This window comes from Labrus mixtus, chromosome 20 (genome assembly GCF_963584025.1).
Source record: "Labrus mixtus chromosome 20, fLabMix1.1, whole genome shotgun sequence".
Lineage (NCBI taxonomy): Eukaryota > Metazoa > Chordata > Actinopteri > Labriformes > Labridae > Labrus > Labrus mixtus.
Window position 1 is genome coordinate 14,813,896 of NC_083631.1, and position 18,727 is coordinate 14,832,622.

An 18,727-nucleotide genomic window follows, 5' to 3' on the forward strand; every position below is an offset into this window, starting at 1 on the left:
TCTGAGGACGGGGATTTTTTGGGGGATATCTTTCACTTGTCACCTGTTCCCCACACCGCATAGACATATATATTATTCCACATTGTAGACTGCAAAAAGAAGTCTGTCTAACGAAAGGGACTAGTTCATTGTAGACCAATTTTCCTTCTCGAATAAACTGCATGTATATGTCCAAAAATGAAAATGAAGATGAAAATGTATAATAAAACCATAAACTGTAAATATTGAATAAAACATGTCTTCGGATGTTGGTGATAAGTGTTACAAGTTACAATACGTGTGAAATGTTCACTTCCATCTACTTCCTTAAAAAACCCAATTTTATATTAATCCCTTCCAACTCCTAAGTATGCTGCATTTATTACGTCTAAAATATGCGTCGCATAATATTTATAGTCTACGGTCGCATGGTATGATTTTAACACTGTCGGTCTAAATTACCATAATCCGTATTGTATTTGAACGCAGCATGGTAAGACGTATCGCCCTGCTTCCGTTACGTCAGATCGAACATGGCGGCGCCCCATGCCGCGGCCGGCGTTGATGGAGGCTGCAGTGAAACAGAGCTTATTCCATCAGATTCAGACCCCAAGGATGTCAAGAGACCCCAGTTTGGGACTCGTTTCCTCACGGACCCGCGTCAGGTCTTTCAGCACAACGCATGGTTTGTAACTGATATCAAACAGGACACATTCAGGCTACTTCAGTCTGTGGTCAGAACCAAATATGTGGCAAAACGATTTGTGTCTAATCGTCGTTTAGCCTATAATATATATATTGTTATTATTTATTATTATTATTATTATTATTATTATTATTATTATTATTATTATTATTATTATATTATAGGAAATCTAATACTGGAAGTGAGGATTTCATGAACTATTCAAACATTATATTGTTCAATGATGGAAAAATTAAGGATATTAGTCAACATTCACAAAGATGATTTAACAGTGTTAATATTTACACTTACATTTATGGTTAAATTATAGTTATACCTTGAACTGCCAAGCACGGTTCTTTTCTCCTATTGCTATTTTTGGGTCGTGAAAATCCACAATTGAAGTTGTGTTTTGCCACTCACTCGGACCTAAACAAACTAAAATAAATGTTTACTGCATATCAAATGAAAGTGTATAGCAGTCAGACGACATGAAGATGACAGAGAGTACAAAAAAAAAACTACAAAAGTGGAGTTTAAAGCTGAATTGATAATTGACTTCGCCAGGTGAGCAAATGACAGCAAAAATAGGTCTGTCATAACTAAAGGTACAGTTAGTTGTAAAGACACAGCACTGCACTTTTGGAACCCCATAGAGATCCCCTGGCTGGGTGAGACATATAATAGATAATATGTTTGCTGTTAATTGAATCGATAATATTTGTTAATTTATTGTAGCTAACCATTATAGAAGGTAAAATCTATTTGTCAGATGTGTCGTGACTTAATACTATTTTGATTTTCATAGAGGGTCTGTCAAAAGACAAGTAATATAAAGATATTATTATTATTTGAAAAGAGATCTTTTCATTCACTTTTTCTGACTTATTAGTTTGTGCACACATTTCAAGTGTCGCCATCCTGAATTCCATTTGCCCCAATTTCCCAGCCCAGTTGAATTTGGAGAGTATCTTAGGACTGTAAAGTGTTTTTGTGAGGTTATGAGTTACATTTCCTCTCCCAGACTGGATCATATTTTTCTGATTTCAACAGGGATAATGTAGAGTGGACTGAGGAGCAAGAAGCGTCTGCCAAGAAGAAAGTTTCAGAAAATAGTCAGCCCCTACCTTCAGAGAAACAAGGTTGTATTGCAAGACTCACTGCTCACATACACATAAATGTTCCAGTATGACTTTATTCATGGGTCAGAACCAGAACCTCTCCTGACCAGGAGGACAGCACTGCCCACTGTTGCAAAGGCATTCGTTTTTATTTCATTTGAATTGTTAAAGGATCTTATTTTGAAAAAGTGAAAATGTTAAATAATGGCTTCGGCTCATGAACTCATGGCTGTATTTATCTCTGACATCTGTAGCTGATAAATAGCTCTGGGACAAATACATCAAAAATAAAGCACAAGTTGTCGTATTGATTTGTAATTCACAAAAGATGAACTAGATGTTGTGTCTGGCCTTACTGTCTTACCTTATTTTACAGAGGAATACGACAACCGGGCGAATGAGTACTGGAACGATTTTTACACAATCCATGAGAATCGTTTCTTCAAAGACCGTCACTGGCTCTTCACAGAGTTCCCAGAGTTGGCCCCACAGTGTGGCCTTAACCATGAGTCCAATCCAGAGGACGCTTGTACGGGAGATGGACAGCAGGATGCTCTCGGTGTCGAACCAACAAGGGGCTTGGCAGCTTTGTCCCTCGCTGATGGGGACCTCCCCGGCTCCTCTGCCACATATCGCATTCTGGAGGTGAGGGAATAATGGAAAGCAAGTTGGTCCAACTTTATCCAAACAATAAAAGATACAAGAAAAGCTTTCTTTTTTGTTTATAATTTATTTTTTGATTTTGAATTCTTACAAATAAAGCATTTCTAAATATTTTCTTAAAAAATCATTTTGTGAAGTATTTTGATGCTAATCAAGTTCCAGATAGATATAAAGCCTTTCTAATAGATAAGTGTTAGTCCCACTAAAACAGCATCACATTTTCAGCCGTCTAGCCTTCACCATTTTTACTCATGAAGTCAATTCCCTTTTTTAATTGTTTTTAAAACCTTTTTTTTGGTTTTTTTTTGTTACTAAATTTGCTGCTGTATGTTCTGCAAAATGGAATAAACAAACTGAATGCTACATGAATGTATATTTATTTGGACAGGTTGGATGTGGAGTAGGAAACACAGTCTTTCCAATTCTGAAAACCAACAAGTGAGTGCAGTCGAGTTATTAATATGTTTCCAAGCCATGTTTTAGAGAACTCTCTGCTGCTGTGTTATGATGAGGACGACGACGATTAAAGGTTTAACTGCAGCTTTTGTTTTTGCAGTGACGCGGGACTATTTGTTTACTGCTGTGATTTTTCCAGCACTGCAGTGGAGTTAGTCAAGGTGAGATGATGGGATTAATGAAAGGATGATGTGTTGATTGAAGTACTTATCTCTAGGGTTGATTGCTAACTGATGATATAACAGTGCCTTCTTGTTATCAGACTAATCCAGAGTACGATCCTGGGCGCTGCCTCGCCTTTGTTCATGACTTGAGTGATGTGGAAGCTAATTACCCAGTACCCGATGGAGCCCTTGATGTTATTGTGCTAATCTTTGTGTTGTCAGCTCTGCATCCCAGCAAGTAAGAGCTTCTCCTTTTGTTTTTTCCACTCAGTGTGAAGTCAAGGAAAATTGTCTTAAAGTTTCATTCTGTTCCAGGATGCAGGCATCAATCACTAGATTAGTGAGGTTGCTGAAGCCTGGGGGAGTGATGCTGCTCCGGGACTACGGACGCTATGATATGGCACAGCTTCGCTTCAAGAAAGGTCTGTGAGACTCAAGTCAAGTGAGGTCCCAGTTTGAAAATGTATTTGTAAGGGGCCTTGTTCCACGGTCTCTTTTTAAATGTGTTTCACTGCGCTGGTTATTGTTGCATCAAGCTTCAAAGTGTGCTATAAAGTAATAGTGAGTAACAAAATGATGGACAACACTTGGGGTGCACAGTAACTGTCGGTCTAGCTGCACAAGATGTCAGACTCACTCCTTGTCGATGAACTTTGCAAATCAAAAATGGCTCTGCGTTAATGATTTTAAACATCTGCAATGTATTGTGGAATAAAAGGTGTGCTGTCTTCTTTTATCCTAGGAAGGTGTCTTTCAGAAAACTTTTATGTCCGGGGTGATGGTACAAGAGTATATTTCTTTACTCAAGGTAAAATCAACCAACTCCTCCTGAAATATTTATTTGCATTTTTTCTGCAGAAAATGTTCTTTATTTTTCATTTCTATAGCAATACGAATAAGAATGCGTCTTATTTTCTCATTTTAGACGAGCTCCACGAAATGTTCACTGAGGCAGGACTTGAGAAAGTGCAGAACTTGGTTGACAGACGGCTACAAGTGAATCGAGGTAAACAGCTTACCATGTATAGGGTGTGGATCCAGTGCAAGTACCGCAAGACTCAGCCACCTGAGACGCAAGGGCAGTGAAAGAGAAGAAACCCTGCCTGCTTCGAACTTCAATCACAACTGAAACTTTGAGCTCAAATCAAAGCTGCTGGCCTTTTTTTTTTTTTTTTTACTGAGGATGTATGAAAATGAAATGCTTTATCATAATTGAGATAAAAGGAATGCCACAAGATAGTTATATGCCATAAAGGCTGTTAACTTCATCAGCTGACATTATCTTCATGGACTTGTGTTAATTTTTGTCTCTGATGGTGCTTCAATTCTGAAAGAAATACTACATCTATTTTTTTTTGCTGATGATTTCAGTAATCAGCGAGAGGGCTGGTTACCCCGAACAATGTTTATACAATGCCAAATGCTGTTTTTCACGAGCTGATGTTTTAAAATCTACTGCATGATTTTAAAGATAAAACTTTACAACCGTTTTTACATGTCGACTATAAATCTTTTATTTTCTACTGTAATTCAACACTGATCAAAAGTGTTTTGTTTAAGAATTGAATCACTTTCTTCATGATATTTGTCCCTTCATTACTTTCCACTGTAGTTTCTTTAGTATTAGACACCCATTCATTCTTTAATGCCTACTTAATAAATAAAACAATAACTCCTTTTTTTTTTTTTTTTCACAATATATAGTGTTGGTATGAACATAATGAACATATGAAATAGCAACTTTCTGACAAGTGAACATTTTGGTGGTTTTGTGGGTGGGCTTAGATAAATTGTATTGTGTACGAGGGATCTGCCATTGGGGCAGGCGTGGACTGAACGAAGGTGAAAATACTTGGAACAATCTCACGAGAATATATGAGATTTTACTGATTATTGTTTACATTGCAAAAAAAAACATGAGATTCGAACCGAATCGATCCGGATTCAGGTGAAACAGCCTGTAACATCACAACTTCCGAAACAGATTGGTTTCTCCCCTGCGGCGAGGAAGGAGATCGGAGCTGAACTTCGTGTTGATCCGAGCTGAAAGCCAGGACCCGAAAATTCATCTCACCGCCGGGGGAGAAAAAGATAGGGGGTAACTCACGCCAGCCGAAAGACTTTAAAACACAACTGGGTTAGAAACGGAGATTGTCGAGGCTCGCTGTGCTGTGGAATGAGATAACATTTCCCCTGCATGGTGCACAGTTTAATCCTTGGAGAGAAAGATGTGATGGGGATCCCCGCCTAGGCAGTACAGCAAGGCGGGTTTGGGATACCCGTAGTTGCCGAGGCCTCCCAGGGAATCCTCCGTCGTCTACCGTGAGCTACACCGCGCGCTCCCGGGTCTCGATCGGCAACAGTCAGTACGCGAGGGACGCGGCGGTGGATGCGGCCTACCCTGGGAGGGTCTGCTGGAACAACGGGGACGCTTTCTGGGATAATAACAGGCCCGCTGGAGGACCGAGAAAACATTAAATTGCAGTGAGTATCCTGTCAGGAAGTCTATAATAAGATGTATCGGGGGCAGAGGTCTTGTTACAGTCATTCTGGGACGTCGTGGCAGGAACACCTGACAACAGAAGAACCGAGAAGATGCTTCTTTTTGACAGACGAGTTAGCGGTAGCATGTAGGCTACCTAACGCAGCTATCATGGGTGCATTTTGTTAAATAATGTTTCGTAACAGATGGGCAGCTGTGATGTTTTGTTTCCCCTAACTCTTAAATGAGGCATATCTCAACTGGACGATACTGACAACAATTTCCCCTTTTGTCGGTGCGTTTCTTCACAAAAATCTTAATGTTACAAGCTAACCGCTCTTAGCTCCTAGGTTGTAATGCTATGTGATGCCAACATTGATATGATTGTTTAGCTCCAATATTTATCCAATATAAGCTGACCATTCACTGATGATGTTTCATATCGTTATCCAGACTTCTACATTATTGTCTGAACATGACAATCATACCAAGAGTCCAGTAACTTAAGAATAAGGTCTCCTATTTATCTTTTTTAAATGGTCCTGGATGATGCAGATAACCCTTTTCATTTCATGTATGTCAGCTGTGTGGATATTAGACAGACGTAGCAGTCATTACAGGGCGTGTAGCTTAAACGTTAACCTTTGAACAGGTTGGTAAGCTGGCCACTTATTGTCTTCTGTGGCCCCTTCTCCTTGGTGTGAGAATACTTGGCAGTTCCTCCATTAGTGACCTTTCATAACTCCAGCGCCATGCAGCTTAGGGCCTATAATGCCAGGGAGTTTATCACATGATGCTATAATGTGTTGACAATGACTCCACACATCTGGCCAACGTCTTCAATGCATCAACAATATACCGTATTGACTTAAAGTGTTTGGCCAGGTTTGCACACTGGTGCTTTGAGTATTTCCCTTGGTGCTCAAGCCAAACATGCATGATAGTGGAAAGCATTATTGTCAGGCTTTATTGATGACTCAGAACAGGAATTTTCCACATCCATATGGCTAAAAACAGCAGTGACTCATCACCACCAATGCCTTTTGAAATAGTGATCTGTCACTCCCACTTCAATATACCAGACCCTGCAAAGTCTTTCTTAATCTGTGCTCTTGTGTCTGCAGCCATGATGGAAGAACTGCATAGCCTGGACCCCCGACGGCAAGAGCTGTTGGAAGCTCGATTCACTGGGGTCGGCGTAGCTAAGGTTTGTGTCACAACTGATCTCGCTGAGGTGGAGCATCTCCTGTGATAAGTGCTTATAATCCCAGGTTTTTCTTGATTGCAAAAATGTTTGTGAATCGCCTCCTTTCTTTGTTTCATTCTGCTTCACTATCCTTCTGCTGTATGGCCTGGGGAGGCTTGGCCCCACTCCTTTTCTTTGTCTGTCTCTGGAGAAGGTTGAGCTGTGTCTGTGTTTTTTGGCTGGAGTGATATGGCATCTCTCCCTGGCTGTCGCTGAAGTGCCTGTATATGCAAGTGGCGATGTGTGCCAAAAAAAAAGGCCACAGACGGTACAAGGGTGGCAGTGGGGAGGAAGACTGAAGGCAGAGGAGGAATGCAGAAATAGTTCTTGACCAGGTGTGAGTGGGAGCAGCATTAAGCCCTCCAGCCTCTTGCTTGAAACATGGATGGAGCTGTCTTTGTGGAAGGTGATCTTGGAGCAGTTAGGGAGCGAGAGTCAGCGCCAGGAGTGGGCCCCGTGCCAGCCATAGGCAGAGCTGAGCCCAGAGCATGGCATGGCTGCTGCCGCAGAGAAAATGGCGTCCCTCGCTAAGGCATTATTCCAAAGCAACCCTGTATGACAAGAGATTAAATGTATGTTGGGGGGGGGGGGGGGGATAGAGATGTGTCTGAACAATAACTATGGAAAAAAAAAACAATGGTTGGTGGTCTAAAAGCCCTTCACTGAAATGACACATAGAAGCTTTGAGTTCTTTCTTGACCTTGAACAGCCCTGTGGCACTGATGCTCTCTCTGTGGTGTCACTTACATGATAGAAAAGAAAGAAAAGTTATAATCCTTTTCGAGCAAAGAGCTACTCCACCTTTCGCTTATGGAACAGAGTACATTGGTACAATACTGAAAAGTGCGTTTCCGTTTGAGCAAGTCGGATCAAACGACCAAGTTATCTTGAGGAGGCCAGGATGTGTGTGAGAAAACAATCAACCATTCTGGGATCACGCAAAGCGCCTTGGCTTTTTATACAGGCTTCCTCCAGAGAGGCGGGGAAAAAAAATAGTTAAGACCACGGTGAACAGGAGAAAAATGGATGACATTATCTAAAGGTGACAGAGGGAGAGAGAGGGAGGAATACATCCCCAGCAGCATGCCAAATGTTCAGCCATTTTAGGAGGGTTCAGCGAGGGAGCTCTGGTGTGCTCTGAATGACTAAGTATCTCTCCCTGATTGGACAGTGCCTGCTGAATTCTGATGTGATTCATTTGACTGACAGGCATCACCTAGGGAACCGGTGTTGGGACTGATATAGGTGTAGATCCAGGGGGATGTAAATGATGACAGTATAAAGAGGAACCTCTGCGTCCTTGCTTTTAGTTTCCCACTCATTTGCTGTGTTTTCTAACTCCCGTTTCTGCTCCCTCTCACAGGTGCATCCATACACAACAAGTACACATGGACTCATTTCAAAGATACCGTTTTTAGCATTCGTATCTCTTGGCTCTGTTCTTCCATGCATCTATGTGTTTAATGGCTCCTCGTGCTTTGTTTTTGATTTATTTGTCCTCGTTTTTTTTACAGGGCTCGGGTCAGAACCAAAATGAGTCATCCAATCAGAGTCTATGCAGTGTCGGCTCACTCAGTGACAAAGAGCTAGAGGTTTGTCTTTGTCACTGATGAACATGTTTTTTTTTTCATGCTCGCCATCTCTCTGTGTTGCCTGGTTATATGTGTGGTTGATTCATCCCATTTTTTTTTTTTCTCTTTTTTTCTTGCAACAGACTCCCGAGAAAAAGGCAAATGACCAGAGAGTGAGAAAACGAAAAGCAGACCATTTTGACAACAGCCAAGGTAGGACTGACCCAACTGCTGTGTTCCTCCTCACATATCTCGCACGTCAGCCTCTGTTAACTCCCTACCTCTCTCCTCTAGGCAAAGCAGGAGCAAGGGGACATAAAATTAGTGATTATTTTGAGGTGAGTGGCAGATAGTTGTTCTTTATTCTTTGAACTGATGTGTGTGTCCAGCAAAGCCGTTAAAAAAAACACTTTTCATTCTTACTTTCTAACCTCCTTTTCAGCCATCTCAGCCTTGGTGTTAAACGGCTTTCTTCTTCTTCTTCTCTCTTTTATTTGTCTTGTCAGTTTGCGGGCGGTAGTGGTCCTGGTACCAGCCCTGCCAGGGGAATCCCACCAGTGGTCCGCTCTTCCCCACAACACTCGCTCTCCAACCCTCCTGTCACGGTGAGCATGGTTTGCTCTGTGCTCGCTCTCGTGCTTTTTTTGAATTCCCTACACTCTTTCCTGCCACTCTCTCTTCCATGCTTGTTATTAACACGATGAATCGAGTCCTTAGCAGGTTTGAAAATTGTCGTTTCACAGAAGTCAAATTCCTTGTGTGTCTGAGCATACAAGGCCAATAAGGATTCTGATGTTTAGAAATAAATGGTCTATTAATCCACCATTTTTGTCCAAAATTCATAAAGAATAAGACCATTGAAAGCAGTGATAAAAGATACATGATGAAAATTCAACCTAGTTTCTTGGTCTTGTTTCAGTGTCTTTAGTTTTTGGTCGTCACTTTCATGATACGATGTTTTGGTCTCAGGCGGACAGATGCAACTTTCCACAAGTTCTTTCCTGTGATGACGTTCTCACATTAAGACATAGGCTGTATGGATAAGGCTTTCATTGGATGAATGTTTCTGCCTCCTAGGTGCAGCAGGGAAGTCCGTCATCCGTAAGCTCGGTCAACACAGAGCATTCGACGTGTTCACTGAAGCCCGCTTCTCTTCACATGCTCCACAAAGCCACACAGGTAGCTAACGTGCTATAAGGGCTCGCTGGCCGTTTTGACTCTTACTGGAATTCAAAAGGATGTTGTTGTTTAATTTGCATATAGGAACCAAAGCATTTCAAGAATTGTTTCAAGAAGACTTTTATCCCTGATGCAGAATGAACCAACATTAACACTGTTCTTTTGTGCTCACTGTACCTTGTAGTCTGACCTTACCATAGAGAAACTAACAGCAATGGAGAACAACAAGAACTCTGACCTGGAGAAGAAGGAAGGCCGAATAGACGATTTGCTGAGGGTACTAATCTTATTACATTTGATCCCTGCTACTCTGCTTGCCATTTTCTATTGCATTGAGAGCATCATGTTCTCTAATTTTTTTTTATTTGTGGCATGTTAGACCAAACACATTCTCTCTGTCTGTATATGTAGACACAATTCTATTCTAATCCTTCTCCTGCTTGTTTGTATGATCTGCTCCAGGCTAACTGTGATCTGAGGAGACAGATTGATGAACAGCAGAGGATGCTGGAACGGTATAAGGAACGCTTAAATAAGTGTGTGACCATGTCCAAGAAGCTGCTGATTGAAAAAGTAAGTTTGTTTCATCGCTCTCTGATTTACTTTCAGCTGTTAGTCTACTGTGTGAGTTTGCTGTTGTGCTACTTTCAGAAGCCAAGTACTTCTCACACATGGAAGAATTACAAGTGTTTTGATGCCGGTATCTTTTTCTGTCCTTCCTTTAGTCAAAACAGGAGAAAATGGCATGTCGGGACAAAAGCATGCAGGACAGACTTCGACTGGGTCACTTCACTACAGTTAGACACGGAGCTTCTTTCACTGAGCAGTGGACGGATGGATATGCCTTCCAAAACCTTATCAAGTCAGTTACTTTACACTTCTACTTGCATGCTTGATCAAATAATTTAAAGTAATTATTAAAGCGGAAGAAGAGGAAGCATGTCAGTAACCTCACTCTTCTATAGGTGATGGTAATGTGTCATGAATGAACCAGAGTGTACATTAAAGGTTACATCTTAAGCGGGGAGTCAAAACATTCTAAGAACAGTAGATCATGCACTCATGTATAGATATATTACATTGAGATGTGTTTTCTGTTTCCAGACAACAAGAAAGGATTAATTCCCAGCGAGAGGACATCGAAAGACAGAGGAAGCTGCTGGCGAAACGCAAACCGCCGTCCATGGCCCAGACTCCACCCCCAAGCCTGGAACAAAATAAACGCAAAAGCAAGACCAACGGAACAGAAAGTGAAGCGTAAGAGGCTTTTGTTTGTTATTTATCTTCGGTTTTCCCTTCTTGGTTTCTTCAGTTTCACTGAAGTAAGTTCTGTGTCTTCACAGGTTATCACAGGCGGAGTACCACGAGCAAGAGGAAATCTATAAGCTAAGATTAGGCCATCTTAAGAAGGTACTGTTTTTGTGTATCTTTGATACGTTTTAGTTTTTTTTTTTTTATCCATGCAGGTTTAAATATTCTTTTGTTCTTGTTTGCAGGAGGAGGCAGAGATCCAGGCGGAGCTGGAGAGGCTGGAGCGAGTGCGAAACCTGCACATCCGCGAACTGAAAAGGATCCACAACGAGGATAATTCTCAGTATGATTTCTTTCTTTACTTCTCAACTTAGTCAGTAATGATTCATGCACGACTCACTGTAACAACTTGTTTCGTTACCTGTGCAGATTCAAAGATCACCCTACGCTAAATGACAGATACCTGCTACTCCATTTACTTGGAAGAGGAGGTTTCAGTGAAGTTTACAAGGTGAGACAAACACTAACTTTACCTTTTTAAGGGAGAAAGATTTTTTTTTTGATAACAGCAGAGGCTTGTACAAATACCAGAGCATCTTAAATTATTGAAAAAGTACTCAATTAAGTGGGAAAAGACTGCGTTAGAAATTAGGTCAAATGTCATCAATGTGTGAAGAATTTGTAGCAATAAATACTCGTTTTTTGCTGCTTAAAAAGTGATTGTTCCAGATTTTGATTCAATCTGTGGTAAATCCTCATGCCGGTCACAGTTTTTCCTCACCCCTTTGGCATCTCATAAAAATGCACATGGCACCTTTTAGCGTCTGTTGCAGGTAATCTGAGAAGAGAGACAGCTGTGTCACCCGGTTGCTTAAAGTCAGCTTTCCAATCAGAAGCCCTTTTCAGACTGTGTTTCCACAAAAACACTGTAACTAAGCTCAGCTGCCAATACTACTTTGTACATTCATGTTGATTCCGGGATGGCGTAATATTCTTGCACCAGTCTGTGAATTCACATCGCGTTTCGGCTTTGTAGAAGCAATGCACAGACGGAGCTTAAAGACAGGATAGAGAGGGGGTGGGTCGTCACATTGTCCCCCCCATTAAGCCTCAGCGACATTCAGGTTGAAGGAGAAACGTCACAGGGATGTAAATATAGCGCCTTGTAACGTCAGCCTGAACCAGTGATGAACAAAACACAGAAAAAGGATAAAAATGATGAATCGATAAAAAAACAGTAGAGACAGAGCGGAAGGTCTGTGCTCCTTAACTTTACTTTGTGGGGATCTCTTAATTATGTGTATAATTTTTCTTACAAGTGTCGAATGTGTTGGTATGTGTTAATGGCTTTTTCTGTACTAGCACTGTGTGCAAGTTTAAAACCAACAAAGTAACCTGGATTTGGGTGGCTGTGACTTATTTTAGCTGCAGCGGTATCCAAAGAAGTACAACTACCCTTTGTTTGTACTTCTATTGCATTCAAGTTTAAAATCTACTCTTGTGACAACCCGAGGAGATTGTGGTGAAAGCGTTCTCGAAGTCTTCATGTGACTGTAGTCGGATGTAGTTGCATTCTGAAAAGTGACGGAGAAGGCTTTGTTGTCTCTGTTCGTTACACTTAGCTGACATCAACATTTTCAAGTAGTTGATTGTGCCAGAATGTGGGAGATGTTCCAGGAATCTGCTGTCATCACTGTAAAAATGATGAATGAACGCAGCCATTTCATGTGAGGCAAGAGTCTCCCCGGCTGCTCAAACAAAAAGTAATCCCAAAGGCATTTCCTAACCAATACAACACATTTACTTTCCAGGCCTTTGACTTAACAGAGCAAAGGTATGTTGCAGTCAAAATCCACCAGTTAAACAAGAACTGGAGGGATGAGAAGAAGGAGAATTATCACAAGTGAGTGTGCACGCTTTATGAAAATACTTAAGTGTATTCACCATGGCTAAAATCAATGTTCTTTTCACCATCCGTTACCTTTTGATTTACTCTGTAATAAATGTATTAACAAGTAAAAAGGAATGATGTTATTATTGAAATGACTTATTTTGCAGACATGCATGCAGAGAATATAGAATCCATAAAGAGCTGGACCACCCACGAATAGTTAAACTCTACGACTACTTTTCGCTTGACACTGACTCGTAAGTAATTTTCCTTTTAAACAAACCTCCTTCTACATTCTGATGTGTATGTAGGACTTAAATCAAGAGGCAGAATATATATTAAGGTCATTTTGTTTCAAGTTTGTTGAATATTTCTGTCTCTCCTTGGAACAGGTTCTGCACAGTCCTGGAGTACTGTGAGGGCAATGACCTGGACTTCTACCTGAAGCAGCACAAACTCATGTCGGAGAAAGAGGGCCGCTCCATCATCATGCAGATTGTTAACGCCCTCAAGTACCTCAACGAGATCAGACCACCTATCATCCACTACGACCTTAAACCTGGTGGGCACCACAAAATGTTTTTACATTCTCGCTCTTCATTTTCACGAGCGTTCACTCTGGAGAAGTCCCCGGACAACATTTGAAGGAGAGCAGTGCATGTTGGATTGGGGATTTGTGCTCTTTCACTCTGCGATCCTGCATGTTTACTTTAACTTTTTTTATTTTCCAGTTTTCTTGCAAAAAATGTATCCAGATGAAGAAAATCTTGCAAACTGTTCATTTGAATAATAATAATCTTTATTTATAGAGCAAAAACAAGTTACAAAGTGCTTTACAAGGACAGCAAATGTAAAAACAGGCAGGTCATAGAATAATTAACAAGGCAAGATTAAGAAATAACAATCACTTTAAGATATAAAATCCCTTTTAAAAAGAACTGTAAAATACATGCAATTTTTTTTAAAGGAATTCTAAAAAGTGAAATTCCACTTGTGGCAGCTACATTAGTGGTTGTTCTAACTGGTTGATATGTTGCCAGCACCAGTGATTTATTAGCCGCTTAATGGGCTGATGCACAACATCTTTTTTAGGCAAGATACAGTCCTTATTTGGTCATCTTGACTGATTGAATCAAGGTTTATTCAAGTTAGGGGGTAAAAACATCATACATTGTGAAAGGAAGCGTGGATGGTTTGGCATCTAATCCATCTACTGCCAGTTATTCTATCGATGCGCATTATAACATATTGTTGTGTTTTACATCTGCACTCATGAGGATTTCACAGAACTGATTACTTTTGGACTAAGAAGGTGAATTTGAATTTTCTTCATACCTGTCAATCATTTCCTCTTCCTGATCAGGTAACATCCTGCTGGTGAATGGCACAGCCTGCGGCGAGATCAAGATCACAGATTTTGGACTGTCCAAGATCATGGATGATGACAGCTACAACTCAGTGGACGGGATGGAGCTGACATCACAGGGAGCGGGGACATACTGGTGAGGTTTACGCTGCAAGATGACACACTGCCGCAGGGGTGCCATCAAGTGTGATTCATTCAAATCGTGCTGTTTCATTTTACCACTGAGCATTACTCAGGTCAAATTTATACCATGTAGTCAGGGCTGAAATAGTTCTCCACGCGTTTGCTTTTCCAAGCTCACAGTGAACTAGGAAGCAACGGCCTATCGGCTGTTTGGAGAGTTTTTGCTATACAGAGGTGAACGAGCAGAATCTAATGTTTGTAATGTGAATGGAACTAAATAACCTCAGACATGAGAACACCTTTGTTCAACCATCATGGAATAACATAGAATGATGTACATTAGAAAGTGAAACATTGTTAGAGGCAAAACCAATCTGGTAGAAAATAAATCTTTACAGCAGAGTTTCTAATGCAGAAAATCATGGATTATGTTCGATGACAAATGCCTGTTATAGGGGTTTGATGCTTCCTAGTTGAACACTTTGAACATCACTGCACACTTCCACACTCAAATTTAATCTCTGACATGACAGTCTTATATCCGTACGTGCAAAACCCTTCTAGTCACTGTGGAAAATGCAGCAGCACTGAGAGTTATACTCGGCAAGTGTCGTGCATATGGTCACTATGTTTGACTGCACGCTGTTGTTTCTATTTTGCTTAAAGATGCACACCATGATAAACAGTGTCAGGGCTTACACACATGGGATTTAACAGCAGCATCAATGAAAGATGTGATATACATGTTCACACAACTTTGATTTATTAAGACAAGATACTAAATAAAATGTGTGAGATTCAAAATGTTTACATTACGGCAGACATTTTAAACTAAACTACAGTTACAGTTCACCACATAACTTCATTTTTTTCTCTGCAACAGTTATCGTGTTGTTCAGTGGGTTGTGTTTTTCTGTCCTTATCTCGATGTCCTCATCAGATGATGATGACGTAGATTGAGGATTATGCAAGAGTGAAATAACACTGGCTTCAAGTTCCTTTTGTGGCTCAAACTAAAATGTATTTCTCAATGAGATATTGTCATTTTTTGCTTTGCGCTCAGAATTTGTAATATAACATATGTACATCTGTATGGACATGGGTATGGAAGTACATTTCTACTACCATACCAGGTGTCCAAGTGCTCAAAGGTCCTCAAAGTAAGATGCTCAACACATGTCGGGGACTTCAGGTGATGAGAATGAAAGGCACCGTAAAGCAGGTTGATATCAACATATCTCCCATTTTCTCTTTCAGGTATCTGCCCCCTGAGTGCTTTGTGGTCGGAAAGGAGCCGCCAAAAATCTCCAACAAGGTGGACGTGTGGTCTGTGGGCGTCATTTTCTACCAGTGTTTGTATGGACGCAAGGTAGGAGAGACACACCGAGGAATACATGCTGCACAAATGTTCACCTTTTTATAGAACTCTAGTTTTACAAAGTCAAATCAATTCAGAGTATTTACCTTGTTTTCAAAAGGTAATTGTATTTAACATTCCACTTTTTTTTTATGTAGTTAGTCTGTATACTAATAAAGATCTCACCTCCATATATATTAACAGCTGTTAGTGTAAAAAAAGCTTCATCAGGAGAAACTTGTGTATGAAGGTCTCGTGATTCGTGTTTGTTTTTTCTCATCAACACTTCTTCTTATCCTGTTTGCTCTCCAGCCCTTTGGCCACAACCAGTCCCAGCAGGACATCCTGCAGGAGAACACCATACTTAAGGCAACAGATGTGCAGTTCCCCCCTAAACCAGTAGTCACACCTGAAGCCAAGGTACTGGACTTTATCACCTGCCTGCTATTGTTTTCTCAATCTAATGTTTGTATCACATTTTTGCAATTTAGACCCCCACAAGGCATTGAGTCTTTATATCGTAATAAGTCATGTCCACATACATACATAGTTTTCATTCTCACTTTTATTGTTAAAATAACCTTTTCACTGAAACATTTTAAAAGCTGATATCTGTGCTTAATGGTTTAATGTTCTCACTTCACTCTCATTCTGTCTCTTCAGGCCTTTATAAGGCGCTGTCTAGTCTACCGTAAGGAGGACCGCATTGATGTGCACCAGCTGGCCAGTGACCCCTTCCTTATGCCCCACATCCGCAAGTCGGTGGCCTCGTCGGGCACCTCAGGCATGGCTGTAGCCTCCACCTCCAGCTCCTCAAACAGCAGTGCCTCAAACTGAGCACCGATCCTTATCTTGACTGACTGATCTGTTTGAAAGAGCGGGGTAGTGGTGACACCGTACTGTGTCCTCCCCTTCCAACAGCATCCCACCTTGCCATGAAGAGCCCAAGAGAAACTGGTCGGACGATGGCAAGGGGTGGGTGAGAGGTCATGGAGAGGGTTGAGAGGGGAGACCCTTGTCACCCATCGCATGTCCACCCACCCCAGCCTACCTGTCCTCCTTTCTCAAAAGGGTGGCATTTGTCCTGGGGGTTCAAAGCCCTGGACGACTCAATACAGCAAGGGGCGTGGTTCGGCACTTTGTTGGTGAAAGTAGGGTTCGGTGTTTGGGGTTAGTCTTTTCTGCTTAAAAAAGAGAAAATAAAAAGAAGTATGAAACTGCTTCAGCTTGGCCAGATGGGACTGCGGAAGGCTTCATACCCATATGCACTCACACACCCATGCATGAGCCATTCTGGTCTGAGGTAGTCAGAACTCCCCAAGAGCAAACTTTTTGTTTGTACTCGTCTCCCAAAACTTTTCTGCAAAAACTGGTCTGGCCCATTAGTATTGAAGCCTAAATATCTATGGCACTATGTCATCCCAACCTGCTGTTCTGGGATCCCCTGCCCCGCTTAAATTCCAGACCTAGATAGTTTGTGACGAGGAGGGACAGAAGCTACTATCCCCTATAGCCCCCCGCCCCACCCTTCTTTCTCCTCGTCAAACTCCTGTGACCAAAGCTTATAACTTCCAGCTGGTGGCAGTGTTCCACCTCAGTTTTTATAACGAATGGTTTTAGAGTCGTGTTACTTGATATTGAGTGGAAGATGATGAGAAGCGACCCCTTTTACATTTTTTTAAAAAACCTTTCAATTTGACCAGTTTTATGGGGGAAACTGTTGTGTTTTTCAAGTTGCCTTTCATTAGAACTGTTATTGTTTGATTGACCCCCGACCATAAACACATATTTATTTAGGTATGTTTGAATTTATTTAGGCCAATAAAATGCAAAGGACTGGTTCTACCTTACAGTACCATTGGGGGGAGATTGGGCCTTGCCAGAGAGTTGCATAAACCATTAAATACTATTGGTTAAAATATGTCTGTTGTTCTGGGCTTCTGTCTGACTCGTTTTCCATAACTGCCTTCTTTTCAAGTTCAACTTTTAACTTTCAGCTTGCGGTATATTCACGAGCTGTATGTCTGTACTTTGGGTTTCTTTTTAACTTTTCAGAGCTCTACAGGCTCTGAATCAGTTAATCCAGCCATATCGACCTTCCCCTAAGAAGTTTTTTTTTTTATGGTTCTTATTCAGAATGACAATATATAATCTGATAAGTGGCTAAGTGGACAGAACAGCATGTTCACTGGCACAAAATAGACTTTTAACCCAAAACTACAATGCCATGCTGATCAGGTATTGATCAGAAGTCGAAACACTTCTGTCAAGAATTAAATTATAACATGTCTAAAAACACAAACTAAAAAGCCAATATCTGGTTGGTTCATATTTGACCTCACTCACTGTTATGGTGTGTTGTATTTATTAGTCGTAAATAAGCATTCTTGCACCAAAACTGGCCTTCATGCACAGCCCCATAATAGGCCAACATTTTTTACAATTTCCCAGACTTTCAGAGAGTCTCACTTGCACATACTTATTATTACTTATTATGTTTATGAAATACATCAACATTTTGGCAGCCACATCGTAACATCCTTTTTCAGCCTCTTAGTGAACCCAGCAAACCATCTCTACTCGGCCCTTTTGATAGAAAGGAGCCATGGCTTTACTACAAGCTCCCTTCGGACGTCTAAATTTCTTGCCTTATAATAAGGGCCACCCGAAAGAGAGAACTTATTTTGTCTTCTTGTATTCCTGATCTATTGTTTAGTCACAACTACAGACTGGACAAATGGACAACGTGCCTCAACCTCCTACCGTTAGACAAAGATGAAGCCAAACTATCCCTGTGACAGCGCTTACAAAAACAGTCCACAGCAGAACATCATCCTGTGTCAGTCTGAAGCAGATGACTCTTGTACTAGTGTTTGTTGTGGTCACTCTCGCTGTCAATGCTCCACTCTGCTAATCTAGTGCACACGTAGTAGCTGCCTTTTTAGAAACGAATGTGTTAATCATGGCATTTTATACCTTTTTATAGCGTCAAATAACAGACAACCTCGGCAGACCCCTCAACTTGTTCTGCTGCCTGCTTAAACTAAGGATGATGAGCTGTTTTCCCCACTTAAAAATTATCCCCAGTTAAGTTCAGCAGTTGTTCAGCATACTCAGAACAGCTGATTTCCATTTTTGTCTAAATGTATTACTTTATCCTTTAACAGAGGCTATTTACATGTACTCCCTTAAA

At 41.0% G+C, this 18,727-nt stretch overlaps 2 protein-coding genes across 2 annotated transcripts; both read left to right on the forward strand.

The window, feature by feature from the left end:
• Positions 1-478: 478 nt before the first annotated feature.
• Positions 479-5,158, forward strand: mettl2a (methyltransferase 2A, methylcytidine). Its single transcript, XM_061026256.1, has 9 exons — positions 479-664; positions 1,718-1,806; positions 2,162-2,430; positions 2,837-2,886; positions 3,005-3,065; positions 3,167-3,306; positions 3,384-3,490; positions 3,811-3,876; positions 3,994-5,158. Exons 1-9 carry the CDS (start codon positions 513-515, stop codon positions 4,152-4,154), a joined length of 1,095 nt encoding a protein of 364 aa, XP_060882239.1. The 5' UTR covers positions 479-512; the 3' UTR covers positions 4,155-5,158.
• A 140-nt stretch (positions 5,159-5,298) lies between these two features.
• Positions 5,299-17,455, forward strand: tlk2 (tousled-like kinase 2). Its single transcript, XM_061026255.1, has 21 exons — positions 5,299-5,552; positions 6,675-6,757; positions 8,311-8,388; positions 8,511-8,580; positions 8,662-8,705; positions 8,874-8,972; positions 9,445-9,546; positions 9,731-9,823; positions 10,009-10,119; positions 10,272-10,408; positions 10,651-10,803; positions 10,890-10,956; positions 11,043-11,140; positions 11,227-11,308; positions 12,609-12,700; positions 12,856-12,945; positions 13,081-13,250; positions 14,052-14,190; positions 15,435-15,546; positions 15,847-15,954; positions 16,198-17,455. Exons 2-21 carry the CDS (start codon positions 6,677-6,679, stop codon positions 16,369-16,371), a joined length of 2,100 nt encoding a protein of 699 aa, XP_060882238.1. The 5' UTR covers positions 5,299-5,552; positions 6,675-6,676; the 3' UTR covers positions 16,372-17,455.
• Positions 17,456-18,727: the final 1,272 nt, after the last annotated feature.